At 37.3% G+C, this 17,238-nt stretch overlaps 2 protein-coding genes across 8 annotated transcripts in view; one reads left to right on the top strand and one right to left on the bottom strand.

Annotated features, from left to right (window-relative positions):
• Positions 1 to 906: 906 nt before the first annotated feature.
• yars1 (tyrosyl-tRNA synthetase 1) lies at positions 907 to 7,837 on the top strand. 2 transcript variants are annotated; one of them, XM_046834722.1, is made up of 14 exons: positions 907 to 1,061; positions 3,113 to 3,192; positions 3,457 to 3,603; positions 3,948 to 4,123; positions 4,712 to 4,841; positions 4,971 to 5,051; positions 5,179 to 5,271; positions 5,363 to 5,498; positions 5,579 to 5,664; positions 6,168 to 6,297; positions 6,408 to 6,508; positions 6,717 to 6,910; positions 7,096 to 7,237; positions 7,310 to 7,837. In XM_046834722.1, exons 2-14 carry the CDS (start codon positions 3,136 to 3,138, stop codon positions 7,418 to 7,420), a joined length of 1,584 nt encoding a protein of 527 aa, XP_046690678.1. In that variant the 5' UTR covers positions 907 to 1,061; positions 3,113 to 3,135; the 3' UTR covers positions 7,421 to 7,837. The 2 variants fall into 2 exon arrangements, with proteins under 2 accessions (XP_046690678.1, XP_046690677.1); XM_046834721.1 differs by lacking the exon at positions 907 to 1,061 and adding an exon at positions 1,913 to 1,952.
• Positions 7,838 to 8,921: 1,084 nt separating this feature from the next.
• Positions 8,922 to 17,238, bottom strand: part of kiaa1522 (KIAA1522 ortholog) — a 33,287-nt gene continuing 24,970 nt past the window's right edge. For 4 of the 6 annotated variants that reach the window (XM_046834715.1, XM_046834714.1, XM_046834718.1 and 1 more), the window contains 6 exons: positions 15,434 to 15,589; positions 15,282 to 15,322; positions 15,053 to 15,194; positions 14,743 to 14,850; positions 10,593 to 14,118; positions 8,922 to 10,439 (listed from right to left, as the gene is read on the bottom strand). In XM_046834715.1, the coding sequence (XP_046690671.1) occupies positions 10,436 to 10,439; positions 10,593 to 14,118; positions 14,743 to 14,850; positions 15,053 to 15,194; positions 15,282 to 15,322; positions 15,434 to 15,589 (3,977 nt within the window). In that variant the 3' untranslated portion in view covers positions 8,922 to 10,435. The remainder of the gene's footprint in view (positions 10,440 to 10,592; positions 14,119 to 14,742; positions 14,851 to 15,052; positions 15,195 to 15,281; positions 15,323 to 15,433; positions 15,590 to 17,238) is intronic. The other 2 variants (XM_046834716.1, XM_046834719.1) reach the window with 1 other exon arrangement.

Genomic DNA, 17,238 nt, shown 5'->3' with positions numbered 1-17,238 from the left:
TATTCTGCCTAAAGTGTAAGATGGCGGCTGTACTCTGATGACATCGGGTTTCATTCAACATATTTAGAATCCATTCAATATATTCAGCTTTCATTCAATATTGTCACGTTTTATTTAATATATTCAGTTTTCATTTAATATGTTTTCATTTAAAACTTGTGTAAGTGCAGTGTGTTGCAATGAGAATCAAAAGGATATCTATTGTCTTCTGGTGACACACAGCTGTGTGATTATAAATCAGTCAGTATTAAGAGTGTTGAAATGACTTTACTGTGAATCTTCAGGTGAGTACAGAACAGTCTTTATGATTCCAGCAGCAGGTACAAAGCTACAGATAATATTATCCACTAAATTAAAGGTGAGACATGGACAGGAACGGTTATTCGGTTATTATTAGACACTTTCTTTTGTACGATCCATGTATGATCATTCAGTCAAGACAAATTCAGAATGCTCCTAGTAGAAGCTGAGAATCATTAGGCACAGCCCTACAATAATCAGATTGCAGTAGTTTTCATATTGAAACATTTCCAGGTTATTGACAGAGTTATTCCAGGATAATCAGTAGTAAATTGTGTAACTATAAATACACACATAACATAGCAAGATGTCTTATTATTAACGCCTAATCATCATCTATTAATTAACAGCTTTGTTCAACTGATTAAATGCATTTACAATCAAAGTTTTTCACCTGGGCTCCATCTAGCGGCTGGAGCAGAGCATCTACATCGTCTTCATCGATTAATCATCCTGGGTAGATGACTCGGTAATTGATTATATAGTGCTGATGCAACGTTCATGGTTTTTTCTTTACAAAATAAGTTTAACTCCACCTTCTGTAAAAGATAGAATTACTCGATTGATTTTTAACTATCCTGTACAATATATATGTGAATGTTTTCCACAACCTCTTTATGGATATTAGATTAAAAGTAATTATTATAAGCATTATTATAAGCAAGGAGAGGTTTTTATTTTGAAAGAAATGACGTACCAGACCCGGAAGTCTGTGTCTCCGGCTTAATCGACACGCTTTTCCTTTCACCACAGAAGCACAGGTATGATCTGTTCCACAATCATTTGGTATATTATATACATCACTTTTCAGATAAATGACTGACTTAGTCATTATATAGACAATATAGACATGCGATGCTAAATAGCGTAAAGGTGAACTCGAATGTAGTTTTGGAGACAGCTAGCATATGTGAAATGAATGGAGTGGGATTTAAACTGGGTTTAAACTTGATTATGATTACGATGTTTTTTAAACCAGACATTACAGATTTACTGCAGAAATAAAAAAGGGCGATGTAAAAGATTACAATCAGAAATGCTGAAGGAAATTAAGAGAATGTGCAGGATTGTGGGAATCATTTGTTATCATGGGGTGAAAACAAGACCTGTCTGTCATATAGGATACTACACACACACTCTTATCTACAGTCTCTCTCTCTCTCTCTCTCTCTCTCTCTCTCTCTCTCTCTCTCTATGTATGTATGTATGTATGTATGTATGTATAAAAGATACTAAAATGCATTAATCGAATTGAAGAGACTGATTAATTTCCTGTAACAGCACATAGTTAGATTTTTATTTTTGCTGTACATTTGATCATACATGTTTTTTCTCCTGTTTATAGCTGTCTAATTCCTCATGTTTGAATCAGAACCATTTCTCAACATTTTTAGAATGTTCTGTGTTGGTTCGTTAAGTTAGTTCCTCAGACTTTTAAACACACTGTTATTTCGTAGTTGTATAACAAATACACTACAAACTAACTTTCCAGAAACTTGCTCTCTCATTGTGATGCATTTACATCTCATGTTAACAAGTGTATATTCTTCTATATTCTTTTTCCTGAATATTTGACCCTTTGGCAAATCTTTTCTGGTTTAGGCTTATACATACTTTTGTGAACAAAATGAAGTTGCATGGAGCAAGATCTGGTAAATATGATGTATAATATAAATGTGAGGCAATAACCACATTGTTTCTCTTTTAAACCAGAGCACCTCCTGTAAGAAAGGATTCCCATTCAGTTGTATTTCCACGCTTCACCACTAGAGGCAGACCATACAGTTTACCAAGCATGACAAGTTACCTATGACAGTGGTCCCCAACCCCCCGGGCCGCGGCCCGGCACCGGTCCGTGGGTCAATTAGTCCCGGGCCGAACAGAAAGAATAAATAACTTACATTATTTCCGTTTTATTTATTATCTGATTCTGAACAATGTTTTATTTTATTTACCGGATTCTTACTGCCACATCTGTCTATGACTCACTATTGATTCATGTCATGATACTTGCTAGTATGTAAAAGATGGCAGGAATTATGGAATAGTGGGACTAAAGGAAGACATCTCTTCCAGATACAAGAGAAAGTTGGAAAAGAGAGGAAAAGATTGGGAAATAGAAGGAAGGATGTTCAGAATCAACCTCTTCTATTCAAACCTCTCCACCACCATGGGAAAGACCAAAAAAAAAAAAGCTGTCAAAGGACGTCAGGAAGACTTCACCACATGAACAGGGCCATGCACTGCAGAATCTTTGATGAGAACCTCCTGGCCTCAGCCAGAACAAAAGATGGGTTGTGGACGGACCTACCAGCATGACAATGACCAAAAACATATGGCCAAGGAAACAATCTGATGGTCTTGTAGCCCAATCCAGCCTTGTGCAGGTCTACAATCTCATCCCTGACGTTCTTTGACAGCTCTTTGGTGTTTCCCATGGTGGTGGAGAGGTTTGAATAGAAGAGGTTGATTCTGTGACCGGTGTCTTTTATACACATAATGAGTTCTTTCCTAAAGGTATGGGACACATTTTTGTAATTTTTAACCTTTCTCTATTTTTTTCTATATTCTGTCTCTTTGTTAAAATAAACCTACCATAAAAATCTAGACTGTTAATTTCTTTTGTAATGGGGTTAATTCACAAAATCAGCAATCTGCTTTCATATCATTTTTCATTAGAAATGATCACTGGAGGTTTTCACAGCTAGCAGTTGGAGAAAGACCAAATCTGAACCGAGGATAAAGAATAAATTATATTTCATTTTCTGATAAAGTAATGATATATGATTTTCTGCTTTATTCTATATGACAGTGAGTAAAGGCAGGCAGGGCACCATGGCTGAGCAACTGAGTCCTGATGAGAAGTTTAACCTCATCACTCGAAACCTGCAGGTGAGAGCTTCTAAACAACAACAGAGTTTATACGAGTAATAAAATATCATTATTTTTCACATTGTATCTTAAAACACATATATAATAATTACAAGTATATAATATATAATATTCTGAAATCCAGTGGAACACATATGCTATTGCTATATACTGTTATGTACTAACATATGGCACACCTAAAGCATCCTGCTTGCAGGATATAAGCTACAGTCCTGCATCTGTAGAACATATGTGTACAAAACTTATGGGTGACCTTATCTTCAGGAGGTTCTCGGGGAGGAGAAGCTGAAGACGGTTCTTCAGGAAAGAGAGCTAAAGATGTATTGGGGCACAGCAACCACAGGCAAGCCTCATGTAGCCTACTTTGTCCCTATGTCTAAGATTGCGGACTTCCTGAAGGCTGGCTGTGAGGTGGGTCATGTGGTGATGCGTTCTTTGGACTTTTTACATTGTAAGTGTATTATAAAATCATGATGCAATTATTATTAGATTGTACTGTTTATATAGAAATACAAGAAAGTGTATTATTTATAGTGCTCATTAATCAAAGCCAGCCACTCCATCATCCAGCAGACATTTTCATTGTAAAGGCTTTGAAATAAATGGTCTTTAAGTAAATCTTTAAGGCTGATTCAGCATTTTTCTTTCTATGTCTGCCAGCAAATACTAACATAAGATCTTGTATGTTCTTATATTGGAACATATATATATGCATTATTAATGTGGACACAGTATCACTTATTTGTGATTGGTAGGTGACCATCCTTTTTGCTGACCTTCATGCTTACTTGGACAACATGAAAGCACCATGGGAGCTGCTCGAGCTCCGGGTTCAGTACTATGAGCAGGTCATTAAGGCCATGTTGGAGAGTATTGGGGTCCCCCTGGATAAGCTGAAGTTTATCAAAGGCACAGATTACCAGCTGAGCAGGTGAGAGATTGCTTTCTTGTGTTCAAGATACACTAGAAATGCTTTATTAAATGAGTGTTGTTATAATAAGAGTTAATTACATATAATGAGATGATTGCAAGTTTCCATTTAGTTCCACATAACAGTTGCTAGAAGACAAAGACTAAAGTGGAAACACTTGCAGCTTCTGTTTGCCTTGATTGATAAATCATGTTTGATTGTTTGACCCTGCAGTAGGCAAAGTATCATACAGTATGTTTTTTCATTAAAATTTATATTCTCTTATCTTCAATAAGCATTTTATTAGGGTTACGGTTGTGGTACACCCAGTGCCTATGCCAGAAACACTGGGCACAAGTGAGAATACACCCAGGATCAAACTGGATGTTCTTTCACATACTGGGAAAGTTTAGCAAGGATGTTTTTGGGAAGGATTGTTATTTTTTTTTTTTTGCTAAAATAAAGAGAACATAGTCTGAGCTCAGAATTCAATTCAGAATCCTGGAACTATGAGGCAGCAAAGCTACTCACATTATCATGATGGCACCTCTGAAGTGCATGTTTTTATTCTATCTCACCTCCTGCGCTGTTGTTTTTATTGGTACACAGAGAGTACACACTGGATGTGTACCGGCTCTCATCCATAGTGACTGAACACGATGCAAAGAAGGCTGGTGCTGAAGTGGTGAAGCAGGTGGATCATCCTCTCCTGAGCGGCCTGCTCTATCCTGGATTACAGGTGCTTACATTCACTTAACTCGAACTGATGCTGTACAACATTATAAATAGTAATATATAAAAACATCAAAATATTATTTAAAAATAAAAAATACGAATTCTGAGATTCCAGTTTTCTATTGGTATTTAGGCCCTAGATGAGGAGTATTTAAAGGTGGATGCTCAGTTTGGGGGAGTGGATCAGAGGAAGATCTTCACTTTGGCTGAAAAGGTATGATTTTGCAGGCACTTTATGATCTTAACATGTTTTTATTTTTTTTACTTAACTGTCCTTCTTATCAAAATTTTGTGGACGTTGTATATACAGTAGACTGATCTAGTGTTTTCTTTTCCTGCAGTACCTGCCCTCTTTAGGTTACGCTAAACGGATTCACATGATGAACCCCATGGTGCCTGGCCTAACTGGAGCCAAGATGAGTTCTTCTGAAGAAGTGAGATACAGATACAACTGTTCGAGGTTGCTGTTCCATGTCCATTGAAAATAAAAACATATATATTTTTCTTTTTCTTTCACAATCAAAGGAATCCAAGATAGACCTGCTTGACAGGAAAGAGGATGTAAAGAAGAAACTGAAGAAGGCCTTCTGCGAACCTGGAAATATCCAAAACAATGGAGTTCTTTCCTTTGTCAAGCATGTCCTCTTCCCACTGCATTCTGGTGAGTCAAGTCACAATGATAGACCTATTTAGTCTGCAGTAAAGTGGATCATTAATGATCTGATGTTTTCTCTCTACTAGAATTTGTGATTAAAAGAGATCCTAAGTGGGGTGGAGACAAAGTTTACACATGCTATGAGGAAGTAGAGAAAAACTTTGCTGAGGAGGTAGGTGACTTTTATATTTTCCATTTTGCCCAGGTGTGATTGTTTCTGTGCTTTTCTATTTGTAAAACATATTTTTACAATAGTATCAGCGGTTAACGTTTCAGCAGCTATTTTTCTGAGCACAAAAGAAATACATAGTCGGGGTTGGACAAATTATACATTTATTAGCTGGACCCCGTACGCTCATAACAGCTCTAGTTTTCTAGTCCCCTGTTTAGTTGCCCAGAAACCAAAAGCCAAAGTAAAATGTGGTAACAATATAATAATATATGGCTAGGGGGGGTAACTAAGTGTTTATAGTTTATATCCTCTACTGATAACATGTAGCACGCATGAAAGTGTACCCAGTTGTTGCCAGATGTTTGTGAGAGCTGATGCTTTCATATAAAAATAATTTTTGTGTCCTTTTGGCATCTTTATTTTCTCTTTATATCTCTCAATTTTCTCTGGTTTTGTCTAGTAACACTTTTTTAAAATGTATTTATTTTACGTTTAATCCATAGCAAATTCATCCTGGTGATTTAAAGGCGTCAGTTGAGGTGGCCCTAAATAAACTTCTGGATCCCATCAGGAAAAAGTTTGAGACACCAGAGTTAAAGAAACTGACCAATGCAGCCTATCCCAGCAAAACCAGTAAGACCAATACAAAGTTGTAGTATACACTCACATCATCTTTGGTTAATTTTTATTTTAAGAAAAATGTTTTGATTTTGTCTGATAGAGAGTTTGATACTGTTTTATAGAGGCTGCAGCAAAAGTGAACCCCAAAAAGGCAGAAGAGGAGGATGAAATCATTCCATCCAGACTGGATCTCCGAGTGGGGAAAGTAGTTAGTGTAGAGAAGGTATGTCGCATGTATCTAGTACTTTTGGTTTTGTGTATTCGAGTTAACAGGTTAATTATTAATATTTTTACGAGAGCTTTATATCTTGAAGTGTAACAGATTCGGTGAATACTAAGTGTTAATTGAGGATTGCTTTAAGCTTTAATTGCTTTACTTTACAGTACTTCCATGTTTACATGCTTTTCTGTTCTTATTGTCAACTCTACAGCACCCAGATGCAGACAGCCTTTATTTAGAGAAGATTGATGTTGGAGAAGAGCAGCCTCGGACTGTTGTGAGTGGACTGGTGGCCTACGTTTCCCAGGATGATCTACAGGACCGACTTGTGGTAATGCTGTGCAATTTGAAGCCTCAGAAGATGCGGGGGATCGAGTCTCAGGCGATGCTGCTCTGTGCGTCACTGTGAGTATTCCTGATATCCAGAGGAGAACATGCTCACACAGTTAAACTTAAAAAAAAAACAACAACTCAAAAAGCTCTTTATTTAATAAGTTGTCTGTCTTGCATTTTCTTGGATGTGTCCTAACATTTTCAATGTATTATGTACTGTATATTGAGGCATTATTTGTGTGCATTGTATATAACAGTGAGGGTGAGCCCAAAAGAGTAGAGCCTTTAGATCCGCCTGAAGGATCAGCACCAGGAGATCGTGTCTTCGTAGATGGATATGCATCAGGGACAGCGGATGATGAACTCAAGCCAAAGAAGAAGGTGTTTGAGAAGATTCAGGTATGTGATATTTGTTGTAAACTTGCATTGAATATGGTGGGCAGTAGTTTTAATCTGTCTGTATCTTCTCAGGTGGATATGAAGGTCTCAGATGAGTGTATAGCTCAGTGGAACAAGAAAGATTTGATGACCAAACTAGGAAAGATCACCTGTAAAACATTGAAGGGTGGCAGCATTTGCTAACTATTCTTTCGCCTTTCTTCATAATCTTCAACTCTTTCATTTACTATTAATGCACATCATTCTGACCTTTATCATCACCGCTAATGATCTGGTAAAGGTACATTTTTGTTCATCCTTCACCTACTGTTTTGTCACTTGTTGCTAAAGCAAGCAAAAGCATTTGAACATAATTCTAAAACTCTGTGCCACACATCATTTATACTACTGTCCATAATAACGCATGTTCGGTTTGGGTAATCTGTGGAATCAGTTATTTCATGGCAGATCTTCTTATAGTGACATAAGAAGTCACCTCATTTTACATTAATGATAAAGGAAGGTATGAGTGCCGGGAAGCAGAATCATTACAATTCGTTATATCAAATGATAATGTTAACCAAGCCCATACTAAATAAATATCTACTATTAAGAAATGCATTTTCTCTCTATTTTTTCAATATCTAGCACTGTTAAAATATGATGATTGATACGATGCTTATTCTGTCTAAATCTGTAAACAAAAATCTGGAAGTTTTACCTTTCTACATTGGTTATTAGATGCAAATGCATGCAGGAACTCATGGTTTAAAGCCAACTTATGCTACATCTGAGTTATGCTGTTATTATACAGAATATTATACATATATCTGTGCACTACTACTGCATCCTTGGTAATATAAAGTAAACCACAGTGAGTACATGAAGATTGTAGATAATGATGGCCTCATATTTTAAATAGTATGAGAGTTGTATTTTTAATACAACTGAATAGAACGAATAAAACACAGAAGGGCTAGAAATTGGATCCTGTATTTGTTAGTGGATTCATCCTGTATGTTACTTTTATTTATTTATTTATTTATTTATTTTTAGATATTTACAGGTCCTAACTACTAAATATGGGAATATGCTGGTATAACAATTAGTAATTATAATTGTTAGCACAATTGTCTCCAAAACCTACAGTGCCATCCATAACTATTCACCTAAAATAAACACTGCATGCATAATTCACATTTTTAATTCAAGCAAAGTAACATTAAAAACAAACATAAAATCTTATATTTTACCTCACAAAAAATAAAATTCACTGTTCTGTATACATACATTTACAACCTTACAATTAAAGTTAGCCAACTTTTTATTTAATCCATTTATTTTACCTTGCTTTAGGTCTGGAGAACCTCCCACATAACCATACATCTATGATGTCCTATGACTATGATTGCATGTAGTCGCTTCTGATAATGTAATAATAATGTAATGGTAAATTGCTTTAAAGTATGCTTTAGAGTATGACATTTACATAAAGTAAGATAATAATAATGCTAAGTAAAAATCCATGTAATATATATATGTATATAATTTCCCTGTTTCAATATGATTGTTGTTGTTTTGCTGTTTCCCATGCATATGACTTTACACACTTTATTACTGTGCTATTCACTGACCATTCTGAGATTTTTGCAAGAAACAAATATTTGCTAAAAGATTCATTCAGACGAACAGGCTGTATAGAATATAAATTGAAATATTTTTACTTGAGTAGAGAAAATACATTGCATATAAGAGATACTGTATACTAAAGAATACTCAGTGGTGTTGAAAAGAAGTGGTGAAATACTTTTTAAAAGAAAGATTGTTAAACAGGCTTCACAATAGCAGAATGCATTCATGATCTACCTTGTAAACCCAGAAATAGCCAAATACTTTAAACAGGCAAATATTTTTATGTAACTTTGTTCTCAAAGTGTCAATACTTTTTGTGCTGTGACATTAATAAAGAAGCAGCTGTGTTCTATAGTTTTAGAGGGCACATACAGAAGTTTTACTGCCTTTCATGGTTCAGCAATTATATTTTGCAAAGTGCTTTTTCTAGAAATAGTAATAAAATGTTTTAATTTATTAAACATCTCAAGCACATTCAGTAAATTCCTTGATTTTTCTCAAGCACATGTATCATATACACAATTTTACAGATGCAGGAGGCCAGTTTAGTTAAGATCCAAATAAGATTGAGTAATGTGTATATATATATACATTCATAAAATGTATAAGCATAGCATTAGCCATTCCACATATACAGAATATGGTCAAAAGTATGTGTTCACCTGTCCATCACACCTATGTGGTTTGTTGCCATAAATCTGAAAGCATACAATTGAAAACAATATTTTTGTATGCTGTAACATGAGACATTCCTTCACTAATACTAAGGGCACCAAACCTGTTACAGCATGGCGGTACCCCTGTGCACATAGAAATGGGGAAATTAAGACATGATTTTCCAAGGATGGAGTGAAAGAACCTGAATGACCTGCATAGAGCTCTGAACCCCGCTGAACACCTTTGGAATGAACTTGAACAGCAACTGCTCCCTCACCTGAATCTGCTAATGTTCCCAAAACTAATGGAAAGCCTTCCTAGAAGAGTGAAGACTATTTATTTCTATAGCGCTTTTCACAACAGACATTGTCTTAAAGCAGACACCACACTATGTGGAAACCTTGCAAATGGAGAATCTGGATTAATGGGGGATTAATGCCCCAAAAGCATTAATAGGTGTGATGTCATATGTCTACAAACCTCTGGCCATATTGTGTTAATGAGGGACAAAAAATTTACTGTGAGCATAAAAATCCATGTTTGTGTTGGGAAAGAGGTCTTTAATCAGCAGTGACTACTACCTATTATAACCACTAGATGATAGATTAACATTGCAAAGAATAAACCTAGAAATTTACAACATTGAACTGCAGCAGCCACCTTAATCAGGTGGTTTATAACTTGCCAAAAGAGACATAAATTGTATTTGTAGAAAAATACATCAAAGCTACAGCAAAGCTGTTATACCAAAAGATTTGGAACAAACTCCAAATTTTTTGCATAAATATGAAGGCCATGTTTAGGCTAAGGCGTTTACAATATAACAGTGATACTGTCCATGATTGCTACACATTGTCTTTGCTAATTTTACTTTCATTTTTTCAAAAGTTCTCCAAAAGCATTACTCAAGACACATTGTAGGCTTTTTCTTTACCTGAAAAAGAGAAATTTTGTTTAATTCAAGACTCATTATAAGTTCGAAGTTACATAAATGCCTAAAATAAAGTTATTCCATGTATCTTTTAAATGAAACATACAATAAGTAATTACAATATACTTGTTATTACCAATAGTTAAGGACACTTACTTGCCAACAGGTTGCCCTCTGTCATTCTGGTGATTATTTGCTACTCCATTTTTTTGATTACTTGAAGAGTCCACTGTTGTAAGCTGTGTGACAGTTGTAACTTTTTCTGCTGTTGCATGTACTGGTTTCTTTGCAATCGGTGGTGGGACCTTTTGATGCTTCCTAGTGCCATTTGTAACCATTAATTTATTCTGATCAGTAATTTGCATGAGCTCTGCTGCAAGGCTCTGCTTGAGGCTGGCCTGGGCCTCTGGGGTTGTGGCTGTTTCAATAACAACCTTCTTTGTGCTCTTGGAAAATATGAAGCTGGCTGTGGAGACAGGAGACTTACAGGCATCGGGTGTCTTGGGGGACAGTACGGGCACTTCATTGCTGTTTGCTGTTGGGGTTGGCAAACGTAAACTGGGCCTTGCTGGGAAGCTACTGGAAGACATTGCAGCTGTCTTCATACGTATAGCCTCTTGAAGGCGCATGGAAGGAGCCGGGATTGATGCAGGGGGCGACTTGACAGGAGACTGCATGGATTTTAAGCCAGATTTGCGAACAGGTTTTTGTGGAGTCACTTGACTAGACACAGACACGTCCTGGTCTGGGGTGGTCTTTGTACCAGCTGGACCTTCTTGTGATAAAAGGTCAACTTGGTCTTCAACATTTACAGTTCGTAGCCGCACCATCTGAAGTAGAGAAGGGGTGACAAGGGGAATGTTTGCATCCTCCTTTTGAATTGGTGCACATTTTTGTGTGGATGAATTCCCTTTGCATCTGTTGTCTTTGTTTATAAGACTGGGTTGTTGCCGGAAAATAAGTGTGGACTGGTCATCCATTGGAAGCTGATGTGTAATTTTTAAATCAGCAGAGAATGTAGGAGCATGAGATATTTGCTGTGTTTCACTTTTAGGTGGAAGGGTAGTTTCTTGAGGCAGAACTTGTGGACTTTCCTGTGATTCTGAAGATTTCTGATAAGTTTCAGAAGGCATAGGAGTTTCTAAACCAACTAGATCTGTGCAAACTTGTGAAACGTTCTCAAAGGATTGTGGCTTAGCTTGTGATTGATTGAACATTTTGTCATCTAAAATATTTGGAATGTTCTCAACTTCTGGAGATTCATTTAATACTTTCTCCACTAATGTAGTGTCCTGAATAATTTGTAGCTCTGAATTTTGCATGGTGTGGCTGGCTACATCTGATAAATCAGTTGACTTATCAAGAGCCACAAAATCTCCCTGTCCTGATGATTCTACATGGCAGTGCGCTGACATAGCTATGAATGATTCTTGCATGTCCGGTGGTGGAGGCAGAGGGAAGTCTATCTCATCCTGTCCTTCAAATACTAAGTCAGACGACTCATCCATAGGTGGAGGTGGTGGAGGCCAGGAAGTATCTGTAAGTACTTGTCCCCCCTCAGTCTCTACTTCCTCCTGCAATAGTACAGACTCTGAGCTTACTGAATATATTTTAGAGGGTGGAGGAGGAGGAGAATGTTCAGGTGGTGGAGAATTAAGTGGAGAGTTACCACTGGCTCCTGTATCTTCTACACTTCGATTATGTGTGGTTTTATTTTTAAGGATGGCTTTATTAGTGGAGTGTTTGACAAAACATTGGTCTTCTGTGTCAGTTCTCTGTGTCTCAAGAGCTAAAATGCTATTCTTTGGCAAACCACTAGTAATTACATGACATGACTCACTGATACACTTTTCTTTTAATAAAAATATTTGATTAGTCTTGTCTTCTGACTGCAATTTCTTGAAATTTGCTGGACTTTCTTGCTTATGTTTTATCTCTTCTGAATTTTCACATTCTCTTTTGTGTATAACTTGCACTGGCATGTGCTCATTCTTAAGCTCAGACATATCTGCTTCATTCTCTGAATAGTTTTCGTCTCTTACAGTTTCTATAGATACCTGTCTTTGCCCACTTGTTTTGTTATCTGTTGTGGCCTGATTTTTCATCAATAAAAGGTCTGTTTGATAATGTTTTTGAAGGTCATACAATCTGTGGGCATTTGTACCACATAATAGTTCAGTTGTGCGCTCAATGTGAGCCCAGGTTTCAGGGGGTGGGGGACAAGGTGCTTTTACCTTTGGTGGAGGAGGAATGTTGAACAATTCTTTGATAGTTGTTGTAGGTGGTGGTGTCACTGTGTTTTTTATTGTTGTTACAGCAGGGGAAATCTTTGGTGACTGTGATTGAGTGGTGTGTGCATGTGTAAGCTGACTTGATTGACTTGATTGATCTGATACATTTGATGACAAAGAAACCAGGGAAGATGAGACTGACACTGCAGGAGAAATTCGTGTCACTGTCCTCTCTGGCTTTGGGGGTTTCAACTTTTGCCTTCCTGGAGATGGAGGACAGATGTCTTTAGAAGAATGGGTGGGTGTTCCACTTTGACTGGAGTATCCACTAGAAGGGGATAGAGTTCTTTCAAATATATCCTGTGGGGAGGAGTTATTTGATTCAGACTGCACTTCAATAACATTTTGAACAGGTCTGTGGAGACTGCCACTAACAGGTAAGTTAGAGTCATTAAAAAATTGTGATACCGGAGACTGGGTAGAGATATTTGTAGTGTTGGATGATGCAGGATTTTTTGTATTTAAATTTGCATCTGGTTTTCTGCCATTGGATCCAAGGTATTTAAAATCCTTTGGGCCTGGCAGTCCCCTTGGCCTTTCCTTGATGTTTTCATGGTGCAAAGAGTATGTTCTTCTCGGTGGTGCTGGTGGTAGTTTAGCCTTCATTACCGACAGATTACGAGAGTTTAATCGACTGTGTTGGGCAGTCTCCCCACCATCACTTAGTTCCCCTTGTTCCAGTCTCTGACTGCCTGCTTTACTATTAGAACTTGACCAACTGATTGAGCTTTTAAAACTCATCTGTTCCTCGTTTAAATCTGTGGCTTCCTTCATACTCTCTGTTACGTGTGAAGATGACATGCTTCCTTTAAAAGAGATGGTGGAGGGGTGGGAGACAATAGTCTCGGAAGATTGTGAATGGCTCCATTTAGAGTTGGTGGAATTTGGGTCATCATGAGTACCACCTCCGGAACGTGAAGAAGCTGGACTTGAAGGTGCTAAACTGCTCTTGCTAACTGCGCAGACGCTTCGCCGGTTGTACCTTCTATCGATTTCAATCACATCTATTGAAGAAGGTAGGATTGCATTCGGAATAATTGTGGATAAATAGGTAGCCTGTGGTGAGATAGACATCACAGGACCTTGTGGTTCTTGGAAGAGGGCAGAGGATGTTGTTATTCCTGGTACAGCAAGAGACCTGGGTCTCTGGGACATTTGTAGACCTGATCTGGTGCTTAGAAAGAAGTCATCACCATACACAGCATGTACATGGTGCCTGAGAAGTTGGTCATCTCTGGAAACTTGAAGGGCTTCAATATCCTGTAGGTGTACACGTGCCCCTTCATGATTTGTTACAAGCATCTCTCCATCAAATCTTGGAATTATGACTCTACCAGAGGACTCATCATCTTTATCATTCTGGAGTTGTCGTAAAGCTTCTCGCCCAATAACTGTCAAAAGTTGATAGGATTGATAAATACCATGAATCTTTTTAAATTTGATATGTTTTCCATAGATTATTTAAAAATAGAGTAGTACAGGGTGGGTGAAAAGTAACTAGGTATTAAAAATTGGTAATAAAGGTCCATATATCTAATACAAATTTATTGCAACAAATTGTATTTGTACTTTATTAAATAAGAAAATGAAAGCAGATCCTTAAATTTTAACGTAGGCACCTGTGGTGTCAAACAGTTTCTTCTAATGGCTGGGAATGGAATGCACAATCTTTTGAAATAAAAAGATAAAAGTCGTTTGGGATATTGCTGAAAACCTCCTGAATCCATTCCATGCCTCCAAGTCATCCAGTGTGTGAGGGTTTGGCCTGTACCACTCTTTCTTTGCGTAGGGAAAAAAAATCACATGAAGTGAGAGCTGGAGTCCATTCATAAGGTCCATGTCATCCCAGCCAACATCCTGGAAAATGCTGGTCTAACCATGCATGCACAGTAAGAGCAAAATGGGGTGGTGTACCATCCTGCATGAAAATAAGTTTGCCAAGTTCTATAGCCATTAAATATTGCCTAGTTAATTTTCACCCACCCTGTAGTTAAATCAGTAGTTAAAATACATACATAGCTCTCTCTGAACCTGTTGTGGTATGCCCATAATTGTTGTTCTTCTACTCCTTTTTCGAGGGTTGTCCAGCCTCTTCAGAGTGTTCAAGGGCTTAAAAGTTGAGCCTAAGACATATATGGAATATATACATTGCATTTACATATGTTTAGTTTAAATGTATGGAAATAAAGTGCTAAACCAATTTTGACCACTGTTTTATTTTCAGTTCTAATGAGTCAGAATGCTCCTTCTATAACAGCATGACAGTGACACAAAACAATCCATTTATGGGTTGGTAAAATTATGCTTTGGCCGCATGTAATATACCTTGGCGTGTTAGCACAGGTCTTTGGGACACTGCAGACACAGTAGACACTGATGTAATGGAGTGGTCAGCAGTGCTTTCAGAACTCAAAAGTCCTTCTTTTTCTTCACAGTTGACATCATGTTGTTGTTCTGTTACAGTGGACTGCACAGAAACTAAACCAGTAAGGCTATATGAAGTCACTTGAATATAATAAAAGGTGTGCTTTGTTTTAATGAAAAGAAAACTTACAGTAGTCTGATCATCCTTAAGGTCCTTTGCAATGTTATGCTCTGTATTTGAAATAGAGAAAATATGCACATTAGCGCCAAGTTCTGCCAGTAAGGTGGGTGCATAAATATAAATTCAGAATGTAAATGATTAGGATTGCATAAGATGGTTACCCTCCTGTTGCAGTATCTTAAGCCCTTCTTGGGCTTCAGTGTGCAGATCTTCCAGATATTTTGGCCTGCTTCCTTCAATGAACACATTCTCCTGATAGTATTGAGAGGATGTGTAATGCACTGTCAGTTTTGTTTGCTCATCTTGCTTTTGTCCTGCTAGAGAGAGTGATAGAGAGAGAGTATCTTGGGTTTGGTGTTAGATGAGATTTTTTACTTTATTCACATAGACACAAGCACACAGATCTGTCTAATATTTGGATAGCAAACGTGTGTGTTTCTATGTTCCATTTGTCCAATTTTTCCCTAGACATAAACAACAACCACAACCATAAAGTAATATTTTTTTTTCTTCTTTGAGGTTGCTGTTTGAGTGGAATTTAGCATGTTGTCTCCATATTGACATAAGCATTCCAGGGGTTTTCCAATTCCTTCCCACTGGAAAAAACAAAATACTTACTTTACTAAATTCCCAAAAGTATGAATGTGTTTAAATGATGCCTTGTGATTTACCAATTAGCCATCCAGGGTTTAATTCTCCTTGATCTAGATGAAGTGGTTCCATGGTTGCATGAGGTTTCTCCAGCAAACCAATGATGCATGTTTAGTCATTTGGCTGGTCAATGAGGTGTTATGTGTACTTGCATAAAGGGGAGGTTTTGGCTTTGTGGTTCAGAATTTAAACCTCAGCCACACTAAGCTGCCACTCCTGGGCCCCTGAGCAAGACCCTTAACCCCATAGTTGCTCAGTGGTATGAATGAGATAAATGTAAGTTGCTCTGGATAAAAGCATCTGGCAAATGCTATAAATGCAAATGTAAAGTAATCTGTCTTGATCCTCCTGACCCTTAATGTTTCAGTAGCAGGTTCAAACACTGACAGTGCATACTACTTCTTTGAAATAAGACTGTACTAAAACATGAATACTGCTGTAGAAACTTAAACAATCTGTCACTCTTAATCAGTGTAGCAGCCTGGCCTTTGCCAGTTTCTGTGCCATGCTTCCTGACCGTTTGGTGACTGTTACTTGGACAATACATCAGAAACATGAAACTTTTAGTTGACCTTTGGAGACTGTCTAAGAAACAGTAAGAAGCTTCATACTGGTCCCCCTATCAGCTTCCTAATGTCCCTCTGAGGACTCAAAGCTCTTGTGGAGAACAGCAATTCAGCTCTTTATACAGTAAAGTAATTGGGATGCAAACCTGATGAAAGGCATTTGCTTAAATAGGGAGTGTTTGGCAAGAGAAATCCCCTCAGTTTTTTATTACAGTCTGTAACCGCCAGGCCTTAAGGGGCATTGACTTTAAAGCGTCTGGATTAGCAGTTACCCCATGGGGGTGTCGGGTAACTGATCTGTGAAGACAATGGCTCTGAAACTATGCAGAGTTTTAAAAAATCCTAACATGGGTGGGTCTGCTACATGAAGTAAACGAATGTAAACAAGAATATTGCAACATCATTATGACTACATTAAAACTTCCTAAAGACTTCCTATTGACTGCCTAAAGTAGCAAATCCTTCAGCAAAGAATGGGAGTTGAATGGTTTAGAAGCCAAGAAAACAGAAAAAAGAAAATGCAAAATTTAAAAAAAGTGCAAGCCTGTATGCCCTGCTTCCTAATCTTTTGACTTAACCGCCCCTCCAAAAAAAAAGAAAAGAAAATTTCATATTTTATTATGAATACATTAAATAACACCATTAATTATTTATTATTAAATGTAGTAACAACCCCCTTGTTCAAAACGTTCTCTAATCAAAATGGATTTTCGTTTGTTTGTTTGTTTTTGTTAGTTTGTTTGTTTTTT

The sequence above is a fragment of the Silurus meridionalis genome, chromosome 22, assembly GCF_014805685.1.
Source record: "Silurus meridionalis isolate SWU-2019-XX chromosome 22, ASM1480568v1, whole genome shotgun sequence".
NCBI classification, from domain to species: Eukaryota; Metazoa; Chordata; class Actinopteri; order Siluriformes; family Siluridae; genus Silurus; species Silurus meridionalis.
The sequence above is the reverse complement of the archived record's forward strand: the minus strand, read 5'-3'. Positions and strand labels throughout refer to the sequence as shown.